We start from the raw sequence: 23,890 nt of genomic DNA on the forward strand, positions 1-23,890 counted from the left end.
CAATTTTGGGCTAAAAATAGCGCCTGTAAATTGCCTTCAAAACGGCTCCCCTGCAGTCTGTGTGAAAGCCCGAGTACTTTCACAATGAGGAGATGCACTGGCAGGACGTTAAAAAAAAATAAAATAAAAATAAATATCCTGCAAGCAGCATCTTTGGAGCGGTGTAAACCGCTCCTCCACCACTCCTCCCCATTGAAATGAATGGTCACCACTGCTAAAGCGCATGCAATGCGATTTTGCAGCAGTTCTTCACTGCCCCGCTAGCAGCTGAATAGCAGGGCTAAAATGACGGTAAATCGCTGCTAAAACTTGCAGCGTTTTACCGCCTGCCCGATCCAGTGTGAAAGCAGCCTTAATAAGTGTTGCAGAAAATTTCTTACACATTTATTAAACAAAACAAACCTCCAATCAGTTCACTTGTATGTATAATTTAGATTAAAAAAAAAAACTATTTATTAAATACACAAAAACAGGTACTCAAAACTTTTGGACGAAAAAAAAAGGGCTAACTTGCGTTTGAAAGACCTCTGCGCAAATACCGCGTCACATAAAATATTGCAACAACCGCTATTTTATTCCCTAGGGTCTCTGCTAAAAATATATATATAATTTTTGGGGCTTCTGAGTGATTTTCTAGCAGAAAATACTGGATTTTTGCTTGTAAGCAACAAGTGTCAGAAAAGATTTAGTCTTTAAATGGTTAAACTGAGAACTTCTACACAGGGAGTTCAGCCCATTGAAGAAGAAACATTGTATCACTTTGATCTTTTCTTGGCAGCCTGCCCAGAGAGGAGGAAAGTCCTTCACTGATGTCTTCAGGCAACTGACATTGACTTCTATTACAGAAGTCTTTTGCAAGTCGGGCTGAACATGTAATCGGCTTTTTTATCAGCAATATCGGCCGATATATCGGTCGACCTCTAGTGTGCATGTAGCTGTGCACGTGAACGCAACGAACATGCACTGCTCATTCTAAACTGTCAAAAATAAATAGGAAAGGGAAAGCTCATCAGGGACAATACAAGGAGGTGGAAAATTATTAAAAAATAGATTACTGGGTCATTAAGTTACATAGTAGGTGAGGATGAAAATAGACACAAGTCCATCAAGTCCAACCTATGTGTGTGATTATATGTCAGTATTACCATGTATATCCCTGTATGTTGCGGTCATTAAGGCGCTTATATTTTTTTTTTAAACTATCAACGCTCCCCGCTGAAACCACCTCCTAAGAAGTAGGTATGTGTGAGGATTATTTTTTGGAGAACAATATTGGTTAGTGTTACGTTAAACTGGAGTAGAAGTATCTATGGTCTAGAAAATCCTAATTGTGTGTGACGTGTCCATTTGTGAGTTATACGCTGTTTGCAGTAAAGTGTACACTTCAAGTGGGAACTTAAAGCAGAACTTTACCCAAAAGGGAAAGTTCTGCTTGTTTGTGTTTGCATCCCCCCTCCACTGCCACAATTGGCACTTTTTTGGGGGCGTGGCTACCTGGTTTTGACAGGTACCTGCTCCCATTTCCAGTCAGATTGTCAGATTGCGGTGTCTGAGGGGAAGTTCGGCTCTCAAACCCCCACACCCCCCTACCCCACGCAGCCTTCTGGGACATATAACAGGTCCCAGAAGATTGCGGGACCATACAGAAAGCATGGCACATGCATGCGCAGTAGGAGACTGGCTGTGAAGCTGCAAGGCTTCACCGCCAACTTCCTTTACCTGAACCCAAAGCCGATTGAAGAATCTGCTTGGATGAGAGCATCACTAGATCGCTGGACAGGTAAGCGTCCTTAAAGTGGTTGTAAACCCTTACAAACCACTTTGACCTACAGGTAAGCCTAGATTAAGGCTTATCTGTAGGTCCAAGAAATATCTCCTAAACCATGTAGGTTTACTAAAATACAGTGACAGCGATGCATAGTAGCCCATTATGCTTTACCTTTGCAGAGAGACAAAGAGGAAGTAAACCCATTAGGGTTTACTTCCTCTTTAGATTTCAAGCCAGCAGCTACAGGATTTGGGGGGAGACTGGAGCCCCTCTTTAAGCAGGCCATAGACAAGTCAAAAACCAAACAAAAATTCTCGTTGATCATCAGGTCCTTTTTGTTATTTGCATTATTATTGTGCAAACTGCGATACATGAGCCACAATTGAAAGTGTCTGCTCCAACACTTGTGTGTTTTTTGTTTTTTTTGTTTGTTTTGAAGAATAATGAAACAAATGTTTGCACGTTCATATGGTTTAAGTTTTTGACTCGTCTATGGCTGGCTTTAGTTTGGCACTCTGTTGTAACATAGCCAGGAACTGGAATAAGGTTAGGTTTTCTATCCAATTCATCACTTGTTATATGAAGGGCAGTTTTCTGAAGAAGTCTTTCTCCTATACATGGTGAGAGTGTCCCACGCCTAGCAGTATTCTCATCTAATATATTATCTTTTAACGTTATTCATGAGCACCAATACTGATTGCTTTTCTGGTGTCTAGATATATTTGATTGGCAAACGTGTGTATTTCTTTTACAAAACTCTTAGGATAGCTGGTGTGTCATATTTTTCTCACCAGCACCTGCATCATTACTGTATCCCACAGAGAAAGAGGAACCACAAAATTACAGGCCTGCATCAAGAAACAAGCAGTGCTCTATTACAGAAGGTATAGGGGAATTAATAGAAGTGGTTTCATAGTTTACACATTACAGATAAATTATGCCAGGTAAATCCTGTCTGAAGTTAGATGAGCAACTGTCTGCATATTTATGGGGAATAGAGAGCAAAAAATAAGACCTTTATACTGTTGGCAACCTTTTGTTGCTGAATAATCACTCTGAGGTGGCATTTTCTGTCTAATGGCAATATAAATCCTAATCATTTTTGTTCATTTTCTGTTCATGATACATTTTGAAGAAATTGGCACTTCATATTTGTTGTTTCTATTTGTCCATAGAAAACAATCACGTTAATGAGCCGACGTTTGGCCTACACCATTAGCTTATTCTTCAGATCTTTCATCAGACTGGTGAGATGCTTGTGTTTTCTGTATTTCTCATATAAAGAAGTCATTCATTATATTCAATGTAGAAAATGAGTGTGCTGGGAAACCAGTTCTCGCAGGAAGTCAATAAATGCCCCAGAAAACACTAAAACTAAGCCAAAGAAAGTCCCCTTAGTTATATTTCATCCAGCTGTACACCAGAGTCATTTTGAGGCAGAAGCATTTTTTAATCTATTTGATAGAGATATCTATTCATATCTATTGATAGATGCATTTGCAAGTGATTGACATCAGTCAGGAGCTATCGTTTAAGGGTCTAGCAGCCCATGTTTATTAAAACTGGCAAAAGTCCAACATATATTGTCTCACACACAGGGGTTCTTCTCCATTAAAGATGCATAAACGGAAAATGCTAGCCAACCTGGCTCTCTCTTTAGCAGTACCTGTGCTCTTTTTACTGATCACACAGACCACAGGTTCTTCAGTGTGGATGGCGTCACACTACTGCATCCAGCTCCTCTAGTGTTGATGGCTTCACACCGTTGCACACAGCTACCCTTGCAGCTACACACTGTAGTGCTGCATGGAGCCAATGTGTATACCTTGTGTCCTTCAACTGACCAATTTTGTAGTGTCAGAGTCTCGTCCTGTAACTAATATATATATATATATATATAATTATGCGCAGTGGCAAAAAAAGTGTGTGAGCCCCTTGGCCTTAAAGCGGAGTTCCGATTAAAAATTAAGTCAGCAGCTACAAAAAGTGTGTGGGTGTACAAAGCCTCACTCCTCTCCCCCCTCCTCTCCATGAAGCCGGCATTCTAACTGTGGGCACCCAGCTGTGGCTTCACAGCCAGGCACGCACTGCTCATGTGCGAACCATGCTGTGAATGGCCGGACAATCTTCTGGGACCTTTGACGTGTCCCAGAAGATTGCAGAGATGGAGGGGGGAGAGGTGAACTTTCTTCCGGTGCCGCAGAGCCAGGGGAGGAAGTGAGGGCTGGATTCCTCTAAAAAGAGGGTATCCCCTAAACCCCCCCCCCCAAGAAAAAAAAAAATAACATGCCAAATGTCAAGGCCATGCCAAGGGGTCACCATTACTTAAAGCGGAAGTTCCATTTTTGGGTGGAACTCTGCTTTAAACTATTTTTTTTTTTCAGTGATTTGCCATGAAATGTGACCTGATCCACATCTAATTCACAACAATAGGCAAACACTAGGAGACTAATTTACTACAGGCAAATATACCAAGTGCAATTGCTCTAGATCCGAGGGTAAGCTCTGCTGTTTTCTATCATTCAATCAAGTGCAAGCAAAAATGCTGCTTTTTTTGTTTCCTTACATGTGATTGGGTATTCTTTGCAAATTGCATCTTTACCTCATTCACTAAACTCTGGAGCAAGTTTACTTGCAGTACACAGTATATTTGCCTTTAGTAAATCAACCCCAGTGTGCTTAACCACCACAATATGTACACATATGGCCTCATATTGAGGTAGTTGCAGCTACTATTGTGATCCTGGTAACTTTTTTTTTTTTTTGCAGCAAATGATTCCTTACAATGTAAAAGTGAACCAAGCAGAGATACAGCTACTCAATGGGGTTGATTTACTAAACTAAATCCACTGTACACTATAAGTGCAGTCGCTGTAGATCTGAGTGGAAGATCTGAAATGAGGGGAAGCTCTGCTGATTTCTATCATCCAGTCATGTGCAAACAAAAATGCTGTTTTTTTTTTATTGTCCTTGCATGTCCCTCTTAGATCTACAGTGACTGCACTTGTAGTGCACAGTGGAGTTTCCTTTAGTAAATATCCCCTAATGACATTTACAGGTGGCAGAAGGAGGGAGGGGCTTCTGCCATTATCAGGCTTTCCAGTCCCACCAGAAAACCCAGTACTGATGTGACTGAAAGCATCAGAATCTGTACACAGAGTGAAAGGAACTTAAGTTATTCCGCCCCCTCTGTGACATCATAAACCAGACGAACCAAGGATTTTGGCACTTCCTGTTTCACTTGTTTTACAAGCTGTTACTGGTTTGTAAAGCATCTGATCAAACTGATTTGATTAGATTCTCTTGGGGGCCAGAGAGAAATTGGGTCTGATAGACCCCAGGAATCTCCAAAAAAAAAAGGACCTGTCCAGTTTCATGCTATTGCACGTGATGGTTTTTTAGTAAAGTTGGTTAAAAAGAAAAAAGGACAGTGTAAAAATAAATATAAATAACATAATTAATGAAAATGTAAAGTGCCCCCCTTCTCCTCGTGCTCATGTGTAAATGCACATGTGCACTTTGGTCGTAGACACACACATGTAAATGGCAAATACACAACACATTTGCGGTACCGTATATACTCGAGTATAAGCCGAGATTTTCAGCCTCTTTTTTGAGGCTGAAAGTGCCCCCCTCGGCTTATACTCGAGTCATCGCTGTCTGCCCGCTCGATCAGCGTGTCGAGCAGACAGACAGCGGCCATTCTATAATTCAAAAGCCGCGCCTCCGGCTCCGCCTTCGCCTGTGATAGGCGGAACACTGAATTTCCCAGCAGCCTGTGTTCCGCCTATCACGGACATCGTATCATCCTCGTACTACGGACGAGGATGATACGATGTCCGTGATAGGCGGAACACAGGCTGCTGGGAAATTCAGTGTTCCGCCTATCACAGGCGAAGGCGGAGGCGCGGCTTTTGAATTTTACAATGGCCGCCGAGGCGCCGACGAAGAGGGCACGGGACGGAGGCAAGGCAAGGCACGGCACGGGACGGGACGGGACGGAGGCAAGGCAAGGCACGACACGGGACGGAGGCAAGGCACGGCACGGGACGGAGGCAAGGAGGCAAGGCACGGGACGGAGGCTCGGGACAAAGGCTCGGGACACAGGTAGGCTGGACACACACACACACACACACACACACACACACACACACACACACACGGATGGAGACACATACACACACAGGGATGGATGGATACACACACACACAGGGATGGATGGATGGATGGAGACACACACACACAGGGATGGATGGATGGATGGAGACACACACACACAGGGATGGATGGATGGATGGATGGAGACACACACACACAGGGATGGATGGATGGATGGACACACACACACACAGGGATGGATGGACGGACACACAGGGATGGACGGACACACAGGGATGGACGGACACACAGGGATGGACGGACACACACACAGGGATGGACAGGCATGTCTCACCCTCGGCTTATACACGAGTCAATAAGTTTGCCAGTTTTTTTGGGGGTAAATTGGGGGCCTCGGCTTATATTCGGGTCGGCCTATACTCGAGTATATACGGTATCTAGTGCCCGACCTCCTGTGTAAGTTTAAACTGGTAACCTGTTACATTTTTTAAAGGGTTGCCTATAGATAATTTTATGTAATATTTGTCACCATTCCATGTGTGTGCACAATTTTTAAGACTGACATGCTGGGTATCTATTTACTCAGCTTTACATCATCTTTTATATTTTACCAAAACTTTGGGTATTCTACTGTGTTTGTGTACACTAAAATTCATTAACCAATTGACCTCGAGAAAGTTTTACCCCCTTTATGGCCAGAGCATTTTTTGCTACTCAGCGCTGTGTTACTTTAACCACTTACGGCCCGCCATAATTATATGGCAGCTGTTTGAAGAGGGACATCATTGTTATGGCAACAGCTAGTTACCATAACCCCAGTCTCCTCCTCTTCAGCAGGCGGTCCGCTTTCAGATAAAAATGGTCTCTGTAGCTGATTCGCTGCAAGATCACTTTCATCAGCAGCGGGAAAGGGGCTCTCCGGTGCCCCCCACCGCTTACCGGAGCCACCGGCGGAGGCGATGGCATCCTTCTCCCTGTTGGATATGGAGATGAGTGAGGGGCAGCTGACCCCACATGTCTCCATACCATGGCAGACTGGAAGCGATGTCAAAAGGTCACTTCCGCCCATTGCTCTTAAAGCAACACTTTTATTGAATTTTAGTGTAAATATGAGATCTGAGGTCTTTTTGTCATGCTTTTTTTTCTATTACAAGGGATGTTTACATTCCTTGTAATAGGAATAAAAGTGACAGTTTTTTTATTTAACCACTTCCCAGCCGGCGCACATCGATTTCCTTCGGCAGAATGGCACGGCAGGCATACTGGCGTACAGGTATGTCCAGTTTTAAATGTCGCCCTGCCATCGCGAGCGTGCCGGTCGGGACCCCCATGAGTCCGGTCGCGGGTCCCGTGGACCCAATCGCCGCGGCCATACCCGTGACCGTCTCACGGGCGGCTGAACGCGGAGATGCCGTTCTGCCTAGCAACAAGGGACGCTGATCTCTGCTCCATGTGATTGGAGCAGAGATCAGTGTTCACTAAAGCAAAGCCCAGCCCCTCACAGTTAGTAACACACCCCTAGGAACACTTAACCCCTACACTGCCACCCACTGGTTAACCCCTTCACTGCCAGTGTCATTTACACAGGAATCACTGAATTTGTATAGCAGTGATTGCTGTATAAATGACAATGGTGCCAAAAATGTGTCAAAAATGTCCGATGTGTCCACCATAATTTCGCAGTCACAATAAAAATCGCTGTCGCCGCCATTACTAATTAAAAAAAATATATTAATAAAAATGCCATAAAACTATCCCCTATTTTGTAAACGCTATAACTTTTGCGCAAACCAATCAATAATCACTTATTGCGATTTTACCAAAAATAGAAGAAAACGTATTGGCCTAAACTGAGGGAAATTATATATATATATATATATATATATATATAATATAATTTTTTTTTTTTTTTTTGGGGGGGGGGGGGGATATTTATTAGAACAAAAAGTAAAAAAATAATGCGTTTTTTTTTTTTTTTTTTTCAAAATTGTCGCTTTATTTTTGTTTATAGCGCAAAAAAAAAAAAAAAAAAAGGGGTGATCAAATACCAATTTTGTTTAGGAGCCACGTCGCACGACCACGCAATTGTCAGTTAAAGCGACGCAGTGCCGAATCGCAAAAAGTGGTCTGGTCTTAAGCCAGCAAAATGGTCCGGTCTGAAAGTGGTTAAAGAACGGTGTAAACATTTAGAATTAAAGTTAAAATGAATAAAGAAAATATAAATACATTTTAAACGCGCCCCGTCCCGCGGAGCTCACGTGCAGAAGCAAACTCATACTTGAGTAGCGCCGCATATGAAAATGGTGTTCAAACCACACATGTGGGGTATTGCCGCAATTGTTAGAGCAAGAGAAATAATTCTAGCCTTAGAACTCTAACTCAAAACATGCAACCTATAGAATTTTTAAACTTCGTATATAGAGGTTTTTAAAGGTAAAAGTTTGTCACCATTCCACGAGCGGACGCAAACTTTGAAATGGTATCAATTTACTTGAAGTAACATTATCTTTCACAATATAAAAAAAAAAAAAAATGGGCTAACTTTAATGTTGTCTTATTTTTTTAATTAAAAAAAGTGATTATTTTTTTTTTTTTTAAAAGTGCGCTTGTAAGACCACTGCGCAAATACAGTGTGACAGAAATTATTGCAATGACCGGCATTTTATTTTCTAGGGTGTTAGAAAAAATATATATAATGTTGGGGATTCTAAGTAATTTTCTATAAAAAATATATATATATTTTAACTTGTAAACAACAAGTTTGAAAAATTGGCCTGGTCTTAAAGTGGTTAACTGACAATTTATTATATTTGTTGAAAAAAAACAATATTTTTTACTTTCTACTATAGAACATATCCAATAAAAAAATTCTGCTACATTTCTTTGGTAAAAAATTCCAATAAGTGTATATTTATTGGTTTGTTTTTTAGTTAGTTTTTTTTTTATAGCGTCTACAAACTATTATATATACAGTATAATGGAAATTCTATTTGTTTATTTTAAATACTAATAATTAGAGATTGTAATGGGACTGTGATAGAGCGACAATCAATCTGACACTAAGGCTGCAATAACACATGATAGCAGGTGGAATAGACACGATTCCGCCCTGCGATTTCAAAACGGCTGCAAAATGCAGGACGTGTTTGCGATGTCATTACTTCTAATTGCACCCCAATTACACAGCGATTTTGGCACTCGGTAAATTGTGCTGCAATCCCAACGCGTGCCGCTTGTCGCTCCAAAAGGGACATAAGCTTCTTTTGGGTGACAGCGATTTGGTGCCATTAAAAGTAATGGCAAAGCAAATGTGTCCCGCTATTTGCAGCCATTTGAAATCGCAGGCCATGCTCATGTGTGAATGCAGCTTGACACTGGATAACTGACACTGACATCATTAGTGACACTAATACAGTGATTAGTGCTAATACTATACACGGTCTCTGTACTAATGACACTGGCTGGGAAGGGGTTAACAATTAGGGGCAATGAAAGGGTTTAACTGTGTGCCTAACAAGTGTAACATGCAATATGTGCTGATTTTTAAAAAGGAACCACATCTCTGCACTGTGTACAGAGCCCTGAGTTGTTAGTAAACACAGGACTCTGTACTGTAATTAAGCCGATCAGCAGGTCCTGGCCATAAATCATTGGCTGGGATGAGCTGACCAATTAGTGAGCCTCCTACCGCCGATCACATATGCATGTACCTGAGCTCAGGATGGCCGATTTGTTGCTGTATATGTGCATTGGGTGGTCTGCAAGTAATTAAAGTGTATTTTTTCTTGACAATTTGCAATTGATAAACCGATTCGCAATGATCACGTGAAATAAAAAATTTGAACAACTACTATTTTTTACTTCCCTGGGTATCTGCTTAAAAAAAAAAAAAAAAAAAATGCCCACACAGCCACGTCCTTTTGACAGAGCTTTGTGTATGAATGAAATACAAGTACCGACATAGTTTGTGGTTGTCGGCTTGTAGTTTCCAGTGAACTACCACAGTGCTGTTAATTCCATTGATTCTTCCTGTCAGTGGGAAATTGTCTGCCCATACGATGTACCAGCGCAACTCACACTGACAGTCTGCAGAAGACCTGTATGGCACCAGCAATTTGCTGATCACTGGTGCAATGCTTTCCAGGTTCCAAAAAAAAAATGTAAATGCACATTTTTTTTACTTGGGGGGGGGGGGGAAATAGTGCATTTATTTTTCTTAAACGTTTCCTTTAAACATTCACAATCATAGAGGAAAAAGTAAGGGAACCCACAGACTAACTACTCCAGCAAAAGCTAAAAAAGTCAGTAGTTTGCACACCTGGAATCCAATTATTTAAATGAGTTTAGAGGTGTGGTATGGAGCTACTTTGCTTAAATACAATAACATGTTAAGATTGCTGTTAATAAGCAGCATCAGCTAATATAAACCATGCCTTACAAAAAAGAGCTTTCTGAAGACATATGTTAAATAGTAGTTTGATCTACATAAGGTTGGAAAGGGATACAAAGCAATCGCAAGTGTTTAGACATCCATCAGTCGACAAATTGTCTATAAATGGAGACAGTTTAGCACTGTGGCTACTCTTCTTAGCCCCTGTACACACAGTCGGAGATTTCCACAACCAAATCCGTCAGATTTTGTCCGTCGGATCTTGTCCGAAACTGTTGCATACACACGGTCGGACAAAGTTGGTGAAAAATCCGAACTTTCAGAACGTGATGACGTAATTTCGTTACGATGGGACTACATTCAGGCTAGTAGCCAATAGCTTTGATGTAGGAATTTGATCTGAGCATACGTGGCACTTGGTCCGATCAAAATGCTCTACACATGATCGGATTGGGTCCGACCGGCCCAGTTGGTCGGGAAATATTTCCAACATGTTGGAAAATTGGGTCCGACGGAGATTCGGACGGAATCAGTCCGATGCATACCACACACAGTCGGATTATCCGACGACACGGTCCGATAGGACACATTCTGACAGATTCTCCGACCGTGTGTACAAGGCTCTAGAAGTGGGCACCCAGCCAAGATGACTCCCAAAGCACAATGCAGAATCCTCAATGGGCTAAAGAAGAACCCACAAGTAACAGCTAAAAGCTTGAAGACATCACTGGAGCACATGGCAGAACACCACAGAGGAAGCCACTGCTCTCCAAAACAAACATTGCTGCTTGCCTGAAGTTTGCCACAGAGCACATTGACAAAACCACTTCTGGGAAAATGCTTTGTTGGCTCAACCTGTTGACTTTGTAGAATTAAAAAGTTGTATTGTTCAGGAAGAATATTCAGCACTATGTATGGCACAAAAACACGCTTACCATCATCAAAACCTTATCCCAATGGTGACGTATGGTGGAGGGAATCATCATGATTTGGGCTTTCCTCACTGCCTCAGGGCCTGGACCACTTGTCATCATTGAGGGGAAAATAAATTCCCAAGTTTAGTAAAATGTGAGGGAGGGTGGCTCTCTGCCAGCTGAAGCTTCATAGAAGTTGGGTAATGCAGCAGGACATTGACCCTTAGCATCAAATTTAATCCAGAAAAAGAAAATGCGCCTTTTAGAGTGGCCAAGTCAGAGATCAGACCTTAACCCCATAGAGATTCTATGGAATGACCTCAAGAGAGACGTTCACACCAGACATCCTATAAATATGTCTGAGCTGAAGCAGTTTTGTAAAGAGGAATGGTCGAAAATTCCTTCTGAATGTTGTCCAGGTCTGATCTAGAGCTACCGAAAGCACTTGCTGCCAAAGGAGCCCTGACCAGCTATTGACTCAATGGGTTCACACACCTTTTTTTTTCTTTCAGCACTGTGAATGTTAAATAGGTGTGTTCAATACTCTGTTCAATACAAGACATGATACATTTGAATGGTTTGTGTGTACTCAACTTAAGAACATTGTGTTTGTCTATTGTGACTTGGATGAGGATCAGATCACATATTATGACAGAATTTTTTATTTTTATTTCTAAGGGGTTTACATACTTTCTTACTACTGTATATTAAAAAAGATATATACAGTATCTGTATACAGTCTTTAACAAATGTTTGAGAAGTTAGAATCTGGAGCAACTGTGCGTGGCAACCAATCAGCTCCTTTCGTTTTCAAAGCTTACATGCTGAAGATAGGATTGGTGGTTGTGCTCCAGTTTTATAACTTCCCCTCATAAAACTTGGCGTGTTGTGATAAAATCCTCATTGATAAAACTGTAGCAAATTCATCCATGCCATTTCTGAGGCTACAAAATCCCCCTTCTTTGGAGCTTAAAGCTGACCTTCATCCTAAACTATAGATCATGTTTCCCCTCCTACTTTTCCTTCTCATTTGTTACTTGGGCAGGAATTAACCCCCCCAGGGGAATTTAACATCTTTGCACATGCACAGATGTGTGGAAAGGCCAGAACCCTTAGGTACTCTGCATCTCTCCACGCTCTATACTAACGACACCGGAGGGGGGTCCCGTGTCTGTACAGTGCAGGACTCACTTCAAGTATGCACTGATCAAGCATGAGCTGTAACAGTGTGTGTCGACATTTCTATGTTATCGGTCCATTTTCTTTCTAATAACAGATAGCATCGTAACTGTCAGATTGTATGCCTCATTGATTAAAATGCTCCTTTACACATCACATACTGACACCACTTTGCTGAAGAGCTATTGCCCAGATTGCTTTCACCAGTTTAGCCACCTAGGACCTACAGAATGACCACCTGAACCTCCCAATTTAGAGCACAATCCACAAACTTGAATCTTTGACATTGTCCAGCAGCACCCCACACATCCATGAGAACGGAAGAGTCACTGTAAAGACCGCTTTGTGTTCAAGGGGCTTCTCTCTGTACAGCTGAAGAGTACACTACTAAGAACCTAGAGTGCCATCTTCTGGATGGAGAGAAAAACTTTAACTTTAATGTGCAATATATTTGGTTTTAGTTTTTTGTTTGTTGTTTTGTTTTGACTGGTGAATAGAGTTTCCAATTCCAAATGTTTCCTCTCCCTAGGAACAGTACGCAGTAGTATCTAGCTTCGGACTTGTAGCAGTCAATGGCACCAATGGTTTAGAGTTTACCAATAACTTTATGTATATTAGCATCAGTGGTGATGGCCTCCTAAGAGAAAGTGTAGTGCTCATGGCTACAGCACTATCTACCTCCAGACATCCACCGTTTCCCTATGAATCTGTAAAACTGTTCAAACAACAATTAGGCTGACTTTGACTCCTTGGAAGCATTCCACAGCCACCGCACACACCGTTTTGCTCCTTTTCCTATCTGTCACCTGCACTTCTTTCAAACATTCATCCGAGTTGTATGCCACTGTTTTGAAACCAAAGACATTTGTTATGATTCTGTATAACTTGTAAACCTTTTCAATAGAAGTATTGACGATTATTCAGACAAGGGTAGCATTTATTCAGATCTCTCTGCCAAGTGTTTGCTTTTAGCTGAGTAATGTATTGTTATTTGCCTCTGACTAGTTTGTCTTGGCAATGTCACATAGGCAAACATTGCGTACAACGTTCTTTGTTTAAGCCTTTAAAAGGGCATAGGCCTATTTACATTTCGCAGACTCTGCTTGCCATCTTCTGTTATGGCACATAAAACATTTCACCTTGATTTTTAAAGTGTCATAAACCTGGGTGGGTCGCGCTGAGATACAATCAAAAATACAGAATCGGAGATCAAAAACACAGCCAAGGCTGAGCAGTACATCCAGGCATACAGGCAGATGAAATGTTAAAAGTCTTGTTTGGCATCACCCCTACCTGTTATGATGGGCTTCTTCACTGACCAATAAAGAGGCTTAGGAGGAGGGGAAAAGTGGGGCCAAGGTTGACTTTTGCAGGAAAAGTCAAGACTTGCATATCCTTTCATCTCTGAGTCTACACATTATTTGACACAAATTTCTGACTGCAGGTTAACATCTGCTTGTGCAATTTTTCATCTGTTTCTCTTCTGTTCAATTTGGCCAGGTTCATGTAAGTTGCTTTTTATTGAAATATGGGCCTCGTCTGTACTCCCTGACCCGGAAATTAATGGAATAAAAGAGAGAATGGGCCCCATCTATGAACAATCAAACCCTCTGTGGTCAGTAATATCACAGATGTTTCAGTAGTTTTGGGACCCTCTGTGTTAGCAGAGTAACCTGCTCCACATTATCTCTATACAGTGTCCTTCATTGTTAGAAGCAACTCCTGTGACAAGGTGAACACTGTTTTCTAAAAATAGTTGCTCCATCTTCTTTCCTGATAGTTTGTACAGTTGCGGATCTTCCTATACCACTAGGAGCAGCAAGACCTGTGTATCTCTACCTATATTTATTGGACTTAAAGTGTAGTTCCACCCACATTTTGAACTTTGTCTCATTGTACTGTTTTTTTTTTCTTCTATGTTTTTTCTTTTTTTTTTTTTTTGTAGTCTATTTGCACAGGGGAATGCTCCACTTCCTTTGTACAGCGAGGTTCATAATTTCTGGCCACGCTATGGGGCCTGGGATATGAGTTTAATCAATACCAGGGGTCCATGGGAAACACAATGAGCGTGCCACGCTTTGCCGTTTATGCGAATGCGCGAGATCAGGTGCTGCATGCTGTGTAGCCTGCAGCGCCGTATCCCTGAAGGAAATACAGGTGGGCTTCAGATGCCCAAACTGAAGCTGGGAGTGCACTTGGAGGGGATAGCAAAGGGAGTATCATTTTTATTTTATTTTTTCTCCCGAAAACCTGCATTAACTACTAATATCGCTTGGTATAGCATTAGGTACAAACATTGTGGGGGTCCTTACAAGAAAAAAAAAAACTGGAACATTTCTTTATGAACTTTTCTTTATTCAGTAAGACTTGTTGTTGCATGGAAATTGGGACTTGCATCTAGAAATTATGGTCAAAGCTCTTTTTTAGCATTCAAATTCTCCATTCTACAATTCTATACCACTATAGAAAGTGTTTTCTGCATCCCTTGTTCAGTAAGATAAACAGGCTGTGCTTGTGATTTTTATTTTTAGAGAGGCACTGAAGGAGTTACGACTGTAATTTTTCATGTGGTATTGACTGAGTGTAAAACGTTCCATTGGCTGCAGATTGACATATCTTACTATCTACCTCCTGGATCATGTGTCACAGCTCTGTCTTCTTCTCTGGAATGGGGGGCTGTAACATTACAGAAATTGCTGGAGAAAACTGTGAACAAGTAGTAGAAGGTGTTTCTTTTAAGAATAGTAGTTGAAAATTGGTATTAGTCTGCCTAATTTTGCTATTTTTGAAGTGAGTCTAAAAGGATTACATTTTCTTTAGTTAAAGTGGAAGTTAACTTCCATCACTGACTTATCTATAGGTAAGCCTATAATAAGGCCTACCTATAGGTAGTGTAAATATCTGCTAAACATGCACTGTTTAGGTGATATTTACTGTACATGCAGCCAACGACATCACTGGTGCATGCGTTCTGAAGGACGGCCACCTGCGTGGACCCTTCAGAGCCTTGTGCCATAAACGGCAGCTCCTATGTGAATGCATGCGAGTGAGGTCATTGTGGCTCCGGCCAGTCACAGAGCCGACGCCTACGAACCCGGAAGCAAGACAGGGGAAGATGAAAGTGGCCTCCAGGTCTGACATCTCGGTGCGGAGGGCTTTGTTTTAAGGTGAGTTCAACATGATGTGCTAGTATGCAATGCATACTAGCACATTATGGATTTACCTTGAGTAAAAAACAAAGAACATCCAGCGGTGTACAACTGCTTTAAAACCCCCTTTTGCTCTCTGTGAATAAAAACAGAACTTGGATCAGATGCTTGTTTTGCGGCAGCTGGCAGACCTGCGTTATAATGGTATCCAAAAAAGGTCACATAGGGCACTGTAGTGGGGGGGGGGGGGGGCTGCAGCCTTTTGTCCCATGTGTCAATGTGTGCACAGTGGGGGGCTGCAGTGGGTTCAGAAGAGAGACCGAGATGGAACCAGGGTACACATCGGCTGCCTTCCCATAAGTTAAAATTCAGGACCACTTAGAAGAAGGCAGCTCCAGCAGGCATAAGATTTTAGCTGGCAGGAAATAGATAATGAAGAGGAATTCATTGTTGTTAAACCTGACTGATCTTTTAAGGAAGGTACGTGATCTCTCATGCAATCACTGGCGTAGCTGACACCTTTTTATCTAGTTCATCTTTCTGTGGAAATGATTATGTACACAGAAGAGCAATTTCTTCTTATTCTTGAAAGACGGTTTAAACAAAGACTATGACTTCTGTGGAACCCAGACTTCAACTAATTAAAACACATTGCCCAACACCTTGCTGTTTTCTCACACTTATGAAAATTTTCATAATGGTCTAGAGAGCAAGATATAAACTTCTTTCGCAGGATACGGAGACAAAGCTTTGTGCACTTTGGTCCAGGCAAAGGTGGAAGCAGGTGGCAATCAAATTAGTAATTTAAGTTCAGGCAGGAAAAGAATATTCCAGGTCAGCAGTGGTGTCACGTGTTTTTTTTTTTTTTTTTTTTTTTTTTTTTTAGCACAACATGTTGCAGCACATTGCAATGTAATGTGAATAAAATGTCATTTTGTTACATTTAATTAAATGTAAAACCGTACACTATGTCATTACAAGGGCTCTTGCACGCGTGCTCCTGAGCCTGTTCATTGTAATTGCCTAATACTGGAAGAAATAAAATCTAGCTATAAATCGACTAGCCTATCTTAAATAAAAATTAAGGTGCCTTGTGCTATGTTGATAAAAAAAAAAAAAAAAAAGGTTTAAACTTGCTCCACCAAGTTAGCTAAGTGGCAAACCCCTATCCCACGAAGAAATTGGAGTATTGGATAAGGGTCTGAAATATGCACCGATAAAAAACCTAGACAAATTTGAGACCTATATACAGATCCAAAAATACATCAGAACCTTAAACATCAAAAAATACATAGCTAGTAACCCCTCTAAAAGACGACCGCCTGTAGAAAACCAAGAAATAGTCCATAGTGAATTAAGAAACAAATCTGTTTTTAATCCAGTTTTAAATAATAATAAACATATAGATGTTTTTAAAAAAGTAGTATTGCAAGATCTAAAGGAAATGAAAGTCAAAAAACTAGAAGGACCGAAATTCATAAAAAATGGCATAAGTAAACTGATAAAGAGAAAGGACATTGTCATCCGCCCGGCAGATAAAGGGGGAGGAATTGTAGTCCAATCTAAAACACAATACAAAGAGACCATGAAGAAGCTACTGGAAGATAAAGACACATACAAAGTATTGCCGAGCAATCCGGTATTTAGATGCAGAAAGGAATTAGAGCAGATTGTACATCTAGGCTTAAAGAGAAATATTCTCAACAAAAAGGAAGCTAAGTTCTTGATCCCTGAGTCGTGCAGGACTCCTGTTATTTATTCAGTACCTAAGATACATAAAGATAGTACAAACCCCCCACCGAGACCTATAGTCAATGGAATCGATTCCTTGACCTCAAGAATAGGACAATACCTGGATAATTACTTACAACCAGTGGTCAAACAAACCAGAGCCTACTTGAGAGACACTAAACAAGTACTGCAACTAATAGAGGAGACCCCCAAAGGAGAAACGCCGTGGATACTGGCAACTGCCGATGTGGCTTCCTTGTACACAATTATTCAACATCATCAGGCATGTGAAGCCACAAAATGGGGCCTAAGAAAATTCTCGACCTTGCCATGCTTCCAAAGAAAATTTTTAATTAAAAGTTTAGATTTTTGTTTAAAAAGCAGTTATTTTTGGTATGACCGAAATTATTATCATCAAAAAGTGGGTGTAGCGATGGGCACAAAATTTGCGCCCAGTGTGGCATGTCTCTTCATGTCACAATGGGAGGTGGAGACGATTTTTAAGAACCCCCCTGAAGAGCTAGTGACCTATAAGAGGTACATAGATGACATATTAATACTGTGGAAAGGGGAAAAAAACAAACTAATCTCCTTCCTAGAAGGATTAAATAAAAACGACAGGAACATCAATTTAATGTGGGAGATAAGTGACGAGACCATTACGTTCCTGGACCTAGAAATAAAACAAGACGAGAAATCATTGTATACTAAAACTCATTTTAAAAATGTGGACAGGAATAGCTATTTGCCCACTGATAGTTGCCACCATTGGAATTGGTTGAGCAATATCCCGAAAGGACAAATGATCCGGCTACGAAGGAACTGCTCCCACCCAAGAGACTTTGTGACACAAGCAGAGAAAATTGGAAATAGATTTATCCATAAAGGCTACAAGAGTGAAGATGTCAAGACAAACATTACAGAAATAGAGAATATGGATAGAGCAACACTAATAAAGGATAAACCACCCACTATGAACAAAAGTGATGGAGTACCAATAATATTGAATTATAATATGCAACATAAGAAGATCGAGAAAATGATCAAAAAGCATTGGCACATATTAAGGTCAGATATACACCTGCAGGAGATCCTACCCCAATATCCACGATTTATTTATAAAAGGGCACCAACCCTAAGGGATAAGATTGTAAAAAACATCCCCGATCCCCCCTATAATGGTTTAACTTTCTTTACAGGCAAGGGATTTTTTCCCTGTAGACGCTGCTATGCGTGCACAAGAATAAAAAAGCCGGTTGAAAAGAAATTTAACTTTACCTCTACAAGTACTGGAAACACGTATAATATTAAGGATTTTATATGCTGCAACACCAAGGGAGCTGTTTATGCTTTACAGTGTAGTTGCGGCTTACAATATGTTGGGCGAACCAAAAGACCGCTGAGAGTAAGGATAAAAGAACATGTAAAGAACATTATTAGCGGCTTTGATAAGCATAGTGTATCCAGACACTTCAGTACCCACCACAATAAAGACCCTACTCATTTGACCTTTTGGGGTATAGAACCATATAAGAAACATTGGAGGGGGGGCCACAAAGTTAGGACACTTAGCCAAGCAGAATCTAAGTGGATTTTTATTTTAGACACATTTACCCCCCAAGGCTTGAACATTGATTTCGACTTAAACTGCTTTATCAGCGATTTCTAAAAAAATTATTTTTTGTCTATTTTTATATCTTTTAACTTGTTTTTAGATTTGATACTTGTTCTAATGTAATGATCTTGCAATACTCATTTTATATAATATATTTAATTCACATGTTTGTAAAACTATTCTATGTATTGTGATAGTATAAATGAACCATTTTGGGTCCACCTTGAACGCCATTTCCGGTTTCTGGCATAAAACGACAATAATAGGATAACTCTCCACTTCCCATATTATCCTAATTTGGTCTTAGATACCCAAAAAGTCAGGATAAATAACATATATATATGGCTATAATGAACTAGCTCTGGACCACTAGTCCATACTACCTTAATCCGGTTTTGGACACCCTAATATTTAAAACTACAGGATAAATACAAATAATGGACCAGCTGGGGATTGGCGAACTAGTTAAGGGGTATTTTACTTAGGGGAAATATAGTGCTAATATATATCAGCCATGAGATAAAATGCTACCTCACCACTTGTTTTATAAATTTATATATACTAATTTTAAAGAACGGTTTTAGATATTTTTTAGTGTAAAATATGGGGTTATAATGCTCACGTGATCTATGACATTTGATAAATAACCTTTGTATAGGTTGATACTTAATATCGAGTTCACTTATACCTCTTATGACCACCTAATTCCCCTCCCATCTCTCTCCCCCCCCCCCCTCCCTTCCCCGCTGTCCCCCGGTAGAAATTTGATGTGAACCAATGGAACTGCGGACAAATTTGTATATGACATTTAATGGAATAAAAGAACCCGATAGAAATTCCCACCATTATATATAAAAACATCACTGCAGATATAACCCATGGGTGAGCTATGGGGAAATGGCTGCTAACCGGGACCAACGAAAAATGGCCGCGGGTGTAGCTTAGATATGTGGAAAATGATGTTGGGTGTAGATTGACTTCTAAAAGATGGCTGCACCATGTTAACTTATGGAAGACTCCAAAAAGATGGCTGTGCTAATGTTATCTTATGGGAGACTCCAGTAAAATGGCCGCCATACACGTGCATATAAAAGACACTTCCGTGCTAGAGTATCCCATTCCCTGATGAAGTCACGTGACTAGTGACGATACGCGTCGGAACGAGGATACCGGAAGTGACGTTCGCATACACGAGCGGAATGCTCGTCCGTTTTTAAAGCTGTATTTTATCGTATGTTTGTGAGTACCTCTTTTTATATATCGTTATAATAAATTTTACGAACGTACTTCACCATCCGAGTGTACCTCTATCTTTCCTATGAGACCTCTGGGAGTTATACTGAAGCCAAAGATCTATATGGAAACTATCTGAGAGAAAAAAACCTACCTGAGGGGGCCAATATCCACCTGCTAGGAATTGGGATAGAATCCCTGGACCCTTGTTTTGGCTGCTTGATTTGCTGTTTACCTTACAGCAGTAAGGTAAGGGGCCATTTTACCTAGTGTGCCGTGTATACTGGAGACACAGAAATTACAACACGATTGCTGGCACCTGTTTTTTTTGAGAAGCACTGAACAAGTCACTGAGCACCTATTTCAGTTCACATATAGACTGTTTTATATACATATTTAAATTATTTTGTATTAAGAAGATTACGGAACTAATAATCACTGGCACTTCATTTAATTTCACTAAAGACTGTATTTTACCAACTCTTTGTAATCATGCACTATGAATTGCACGTTTTAATATAAGACAGTTGCACTTTATGGAATATTTTCCCCTTTTACTTAGAGCTACTTATGTTGATATATAAACACATGATTTCTGGAATTTAAGTTTTATAATACACTGGATACTCTGTTTTTTTGGACTAACTTGGTGGAGCAAGTTTAAACCTTTTTTTTTTTTTTTTTTTTTTTTTTATCAACATAGCACAAGGCACCTTAATTTTTATTTAAGATAGGCTAGTCGATTTATAGCTAGATTTTATTTCTTCCAGTATTAGGCTCTTTATTTATATCTAGTTCAGGTAGCGCAACACCATCTGTTTGATTTTCATTTTATTATCTGGGGGTTAGGGTTCATACCCCTGTCGGTAGTTTGCTGCAACCTATCCTTTTAAATAGTTTAGGCCCTTGACGACAGCGCGGGGATACCTTAACCCAAATTGTTCATTGTAATTGCTGACATAATTCCCTCACCCAAGCCGCACAGGTGCAGCATACAGCCGGTGTTCTGTCAAAAAGTGTCCGGCCGTTTGAATAGTGTCCTCCCCGTACTGTGCAGCGCTTGCGGAGTACAGAGGAGAAGGAGACTCTGAAAAGTCTCCAAAGAACAACGGCGCCTGCACACGGAGTGCAGGTTAAAGCCCCACCATCCAAGTGGACATATGGTTGCTCATAGTAACAGGGCCGCTCGCCACTCTTCGGGCATGGCCTCGCTCAGCTATTATTTCTTCTAACTCTCTGTCCACTTGGATGGTGGAGCTTGAACCTGGACTCACTGCGCAGGCGCCGTTTATCTTCGGAGATGTTCGGCTTCTCCTTGTCCTCCGTACTGTGCAGTACAGGGCAGACACTATCCGACACTACACTATTTGATACATCACTGGCCATTGATGTGAATGGCTGTGCACTGCTGTACTTGTGTATAGATGGTGGTGGTGCTGCTGTAAACATGAGTACACCATATGGGTGTATGCAAAAAATAGAAAGTGCTAGGGTGACAATGCTGCTCCTCCACAGATACATTACAGAGAGCGGGTGTTGTCCCGCTAATACAGAAAGTGTATTACTGGCAGTATTATTGGGAAAATCTAAAGGGAGAAAAGTTTTATACAAAAACAAGTGCAGCCAACATATCTAAAGACTGATGAGCTACAATATAGTAAATGTTTCTTCTTGGGTTTGGATAAACTTAAACTCATTTTCTGAATTGGCTCTAGAAACTTTTGAAATTGAGTGACATTCCAAAAGCACATTGTGGCAAAACCACACACAGCAGTACCTCCAAATTTGCATACAACTGTAAGAATTGTCATAAAGTCGGGCTTCATCATTGAGATATTCGTTTATAAGGCCTCATGCACATTGGATGTTTTTGGATTTTTTTATTTTTTTTATAGCAGTTGTTTTTGGCTTCAAAAAAACGCTATTGCAAAAACATTGAAAAACTCACGGCAAAGCGACTGGTGTTTTTATAACATTGTTTTAACGTCCAGTGTGCATGAGGACTAATAGTTGAATAAAAACAACTTTGTTCTTTTTCTCCCTTCACATTAAATCTCTGAAGGAACACCTCCTGCATACCAGTATTTCTTCCAAGCATTCCGGCTTATTCACGTCAATTCGCAAATCTTTTTTCAAAGACAAACTCTCCAGGGAAGTTTCGGATCGGACTAATCCATTCCAGTACCCAAAACAATTGTCAAATCTTCAGCGATAAAATCCAACTCAAATTGTTGAACCCATACAAAGAGAAATGAGGGCCACAATAGTGTAATTCCGTTTAACCACTTGGGTACCGCGCTATTGCCGAATGACGGCATTAGCGCGGACCTAGATTTCCGGGACTACGTCTATTGACGTCGTCCCGGTTACGAGCGGCCTGCGCGCCCCCTGAGGGGCGCGCGCGGCGCGCTCTGTGATCGGCGAGTCCGTGAGACTCGCCTGATCACCGATCCGTGTAAGGGGTCGATCCCGACCCCTTATCACGTGATCAGCTGTCAGCCAATGACAGCTGATCATGTGATAGAACGGAGCCGGTAATCGGCTATTATTCCTCCTCGCGCTGACAGCGCGAGGAGAAAAAAAAAAAGCCGATCACCGGCGGCCGTGATCGGGACATCAGTCCCGATCACGGCCAGCAATGAAAGGCACCACATGCCACCTGCCAGTGCCCACCTGCCTCCCGCAGTGCCATCCTGAAATATAACAAAGTAAAAGTAAGTGCCCCCCGTCTGTGCCCATAATGCCCACAGTGCCACCCCACAGTGCCACCCACAGTGCCACCCAATCTGCCTCAAAGGTGCTGCACCCCAGTGCCGCCCATCAGTGCCCAGCAGTGCCGCCCATCAGTGCCCAGCAGTGCCGCCCATCAGTGCCCAGCAGTGCCACCTATCAGAGCCACCTATCAGTGCCACCTATCAGTGCCCATCAGTCCCATCTATCTGTGGTACCTATCAGTGCCCATCCATGCCACCCATCCGTGCCACTTATCCGTGCCACCCATCCGTGCCATCTTATCTGTGCCCATCTTTGCCCATCAGTGCCGCCTTATCTGTGCCCATCGGTGCCGCCTTATCTGTGCCTATTAGTGCCGCCTTAACTATGCCTATCAGTGCCCACAAGTGCAGCCTATCAGTGCCCACCAATGCAGCCTATCAGTGCCCACCAATGCAGCCCATCAGTGCCCACCAATGCAGCCCATCAGTGCCCACCAATGCAGCCTATCAGTGCCGCCTTATCAGCGCACTTCAATGAAGGAGAAAAATGACCCGTTTGCAAAATTTTATAACAAACTATTAAAACATGATTTTTTTTTTTTTTTGCATCTTTTTTTGTTTGTTTAGCAAAAAATAAAACTCCGAGCTGTAACTAAATACCACCAAAAGAAAGCTCTATTTGTGGGAAAAAAATGATAAAAATTTCATTTGGGTACAGTGTTGTATGCCCGCGCAATTGTCATTCAAAGTGCATCAGCGCTGAAAGCTGAAAATTGGTCTGGGACTGAGGGGGGTTTAAGTGCCCAGTAAGCAAGTGGTTAAGAGAAAATTTAATAAAAAAGGTAGTGAACTTACATATGAACAAAGAATCAAGCGCTTATTCCATAAAAACACTGCTACAGTAGGAGTCCCGGACGGTGATTTTTACTTCACGTTTGGATTGGATCAATATCTACTAAGAGACTTTTTTTTCCTTTGGACTTTTTTTATCACTATATTTTTTACACTAATGAATTATGCACATAAGGTGTATCTTTTGTATGTTATATAATTTTGGGTTTAATGTCTGGTTAAACAT

The 23,890-nt window shown here is 41.2% G+C and overlaps 1 protein-coding gene across 15 annotated transcripts in view; it reads left to right on the forward strand.

Moving 5' to 3' along the window:
• Positions 1 to 23,890, forward strand: part of LOC143934321 (CMP-N-acetylneuraminate-beta-galactosamide-alpha-2,3-sialyltransferase 4-like) — a 368,047-nt gene that overhangs the window by 252,581 nt on the left and 91,576 nt on the right. For 9 of the 15 annotated variants that reach the window (XM_077457821.1, XM_077457820.1, XM_077457825.1 and 6 more), the window contains one exon: positions 2,944 to 3,015. The exons of 5 other annotated variants lie outside the window; for them this stretch is intronic. In XM_077457821.1, coding sequence (XP_077313947.1) covers positions 2,944 to 3,015 — 72 coding nt within the window. Of the gene's footprint in view, positions 1 to 2,485; positions 2,653 to 2,943; positions 3,016 to 23,890 lie in introns of those variants that run through there. One more of the 15 variants, XM_077457837.1, reaches the window with a different exon arrangement.

Source organism: Lithobates pipiens, unplaced genomic scaffold (genome assembly GCF_037356315.1).
Source record: "Lithobates pipiens isolate NorthernLeopardFrog02 unplaced genomic scaffold, aLitPip1_a1.2 Scaffold_27, whole genome shotgun sequence".
In the NCBI taxonomy this organism is placed as follows: Eukaryota; Metazoa; Chordata; class Amphibia; order Anura; family Ranidae; genus Lithobates; species Lithobates pipiens.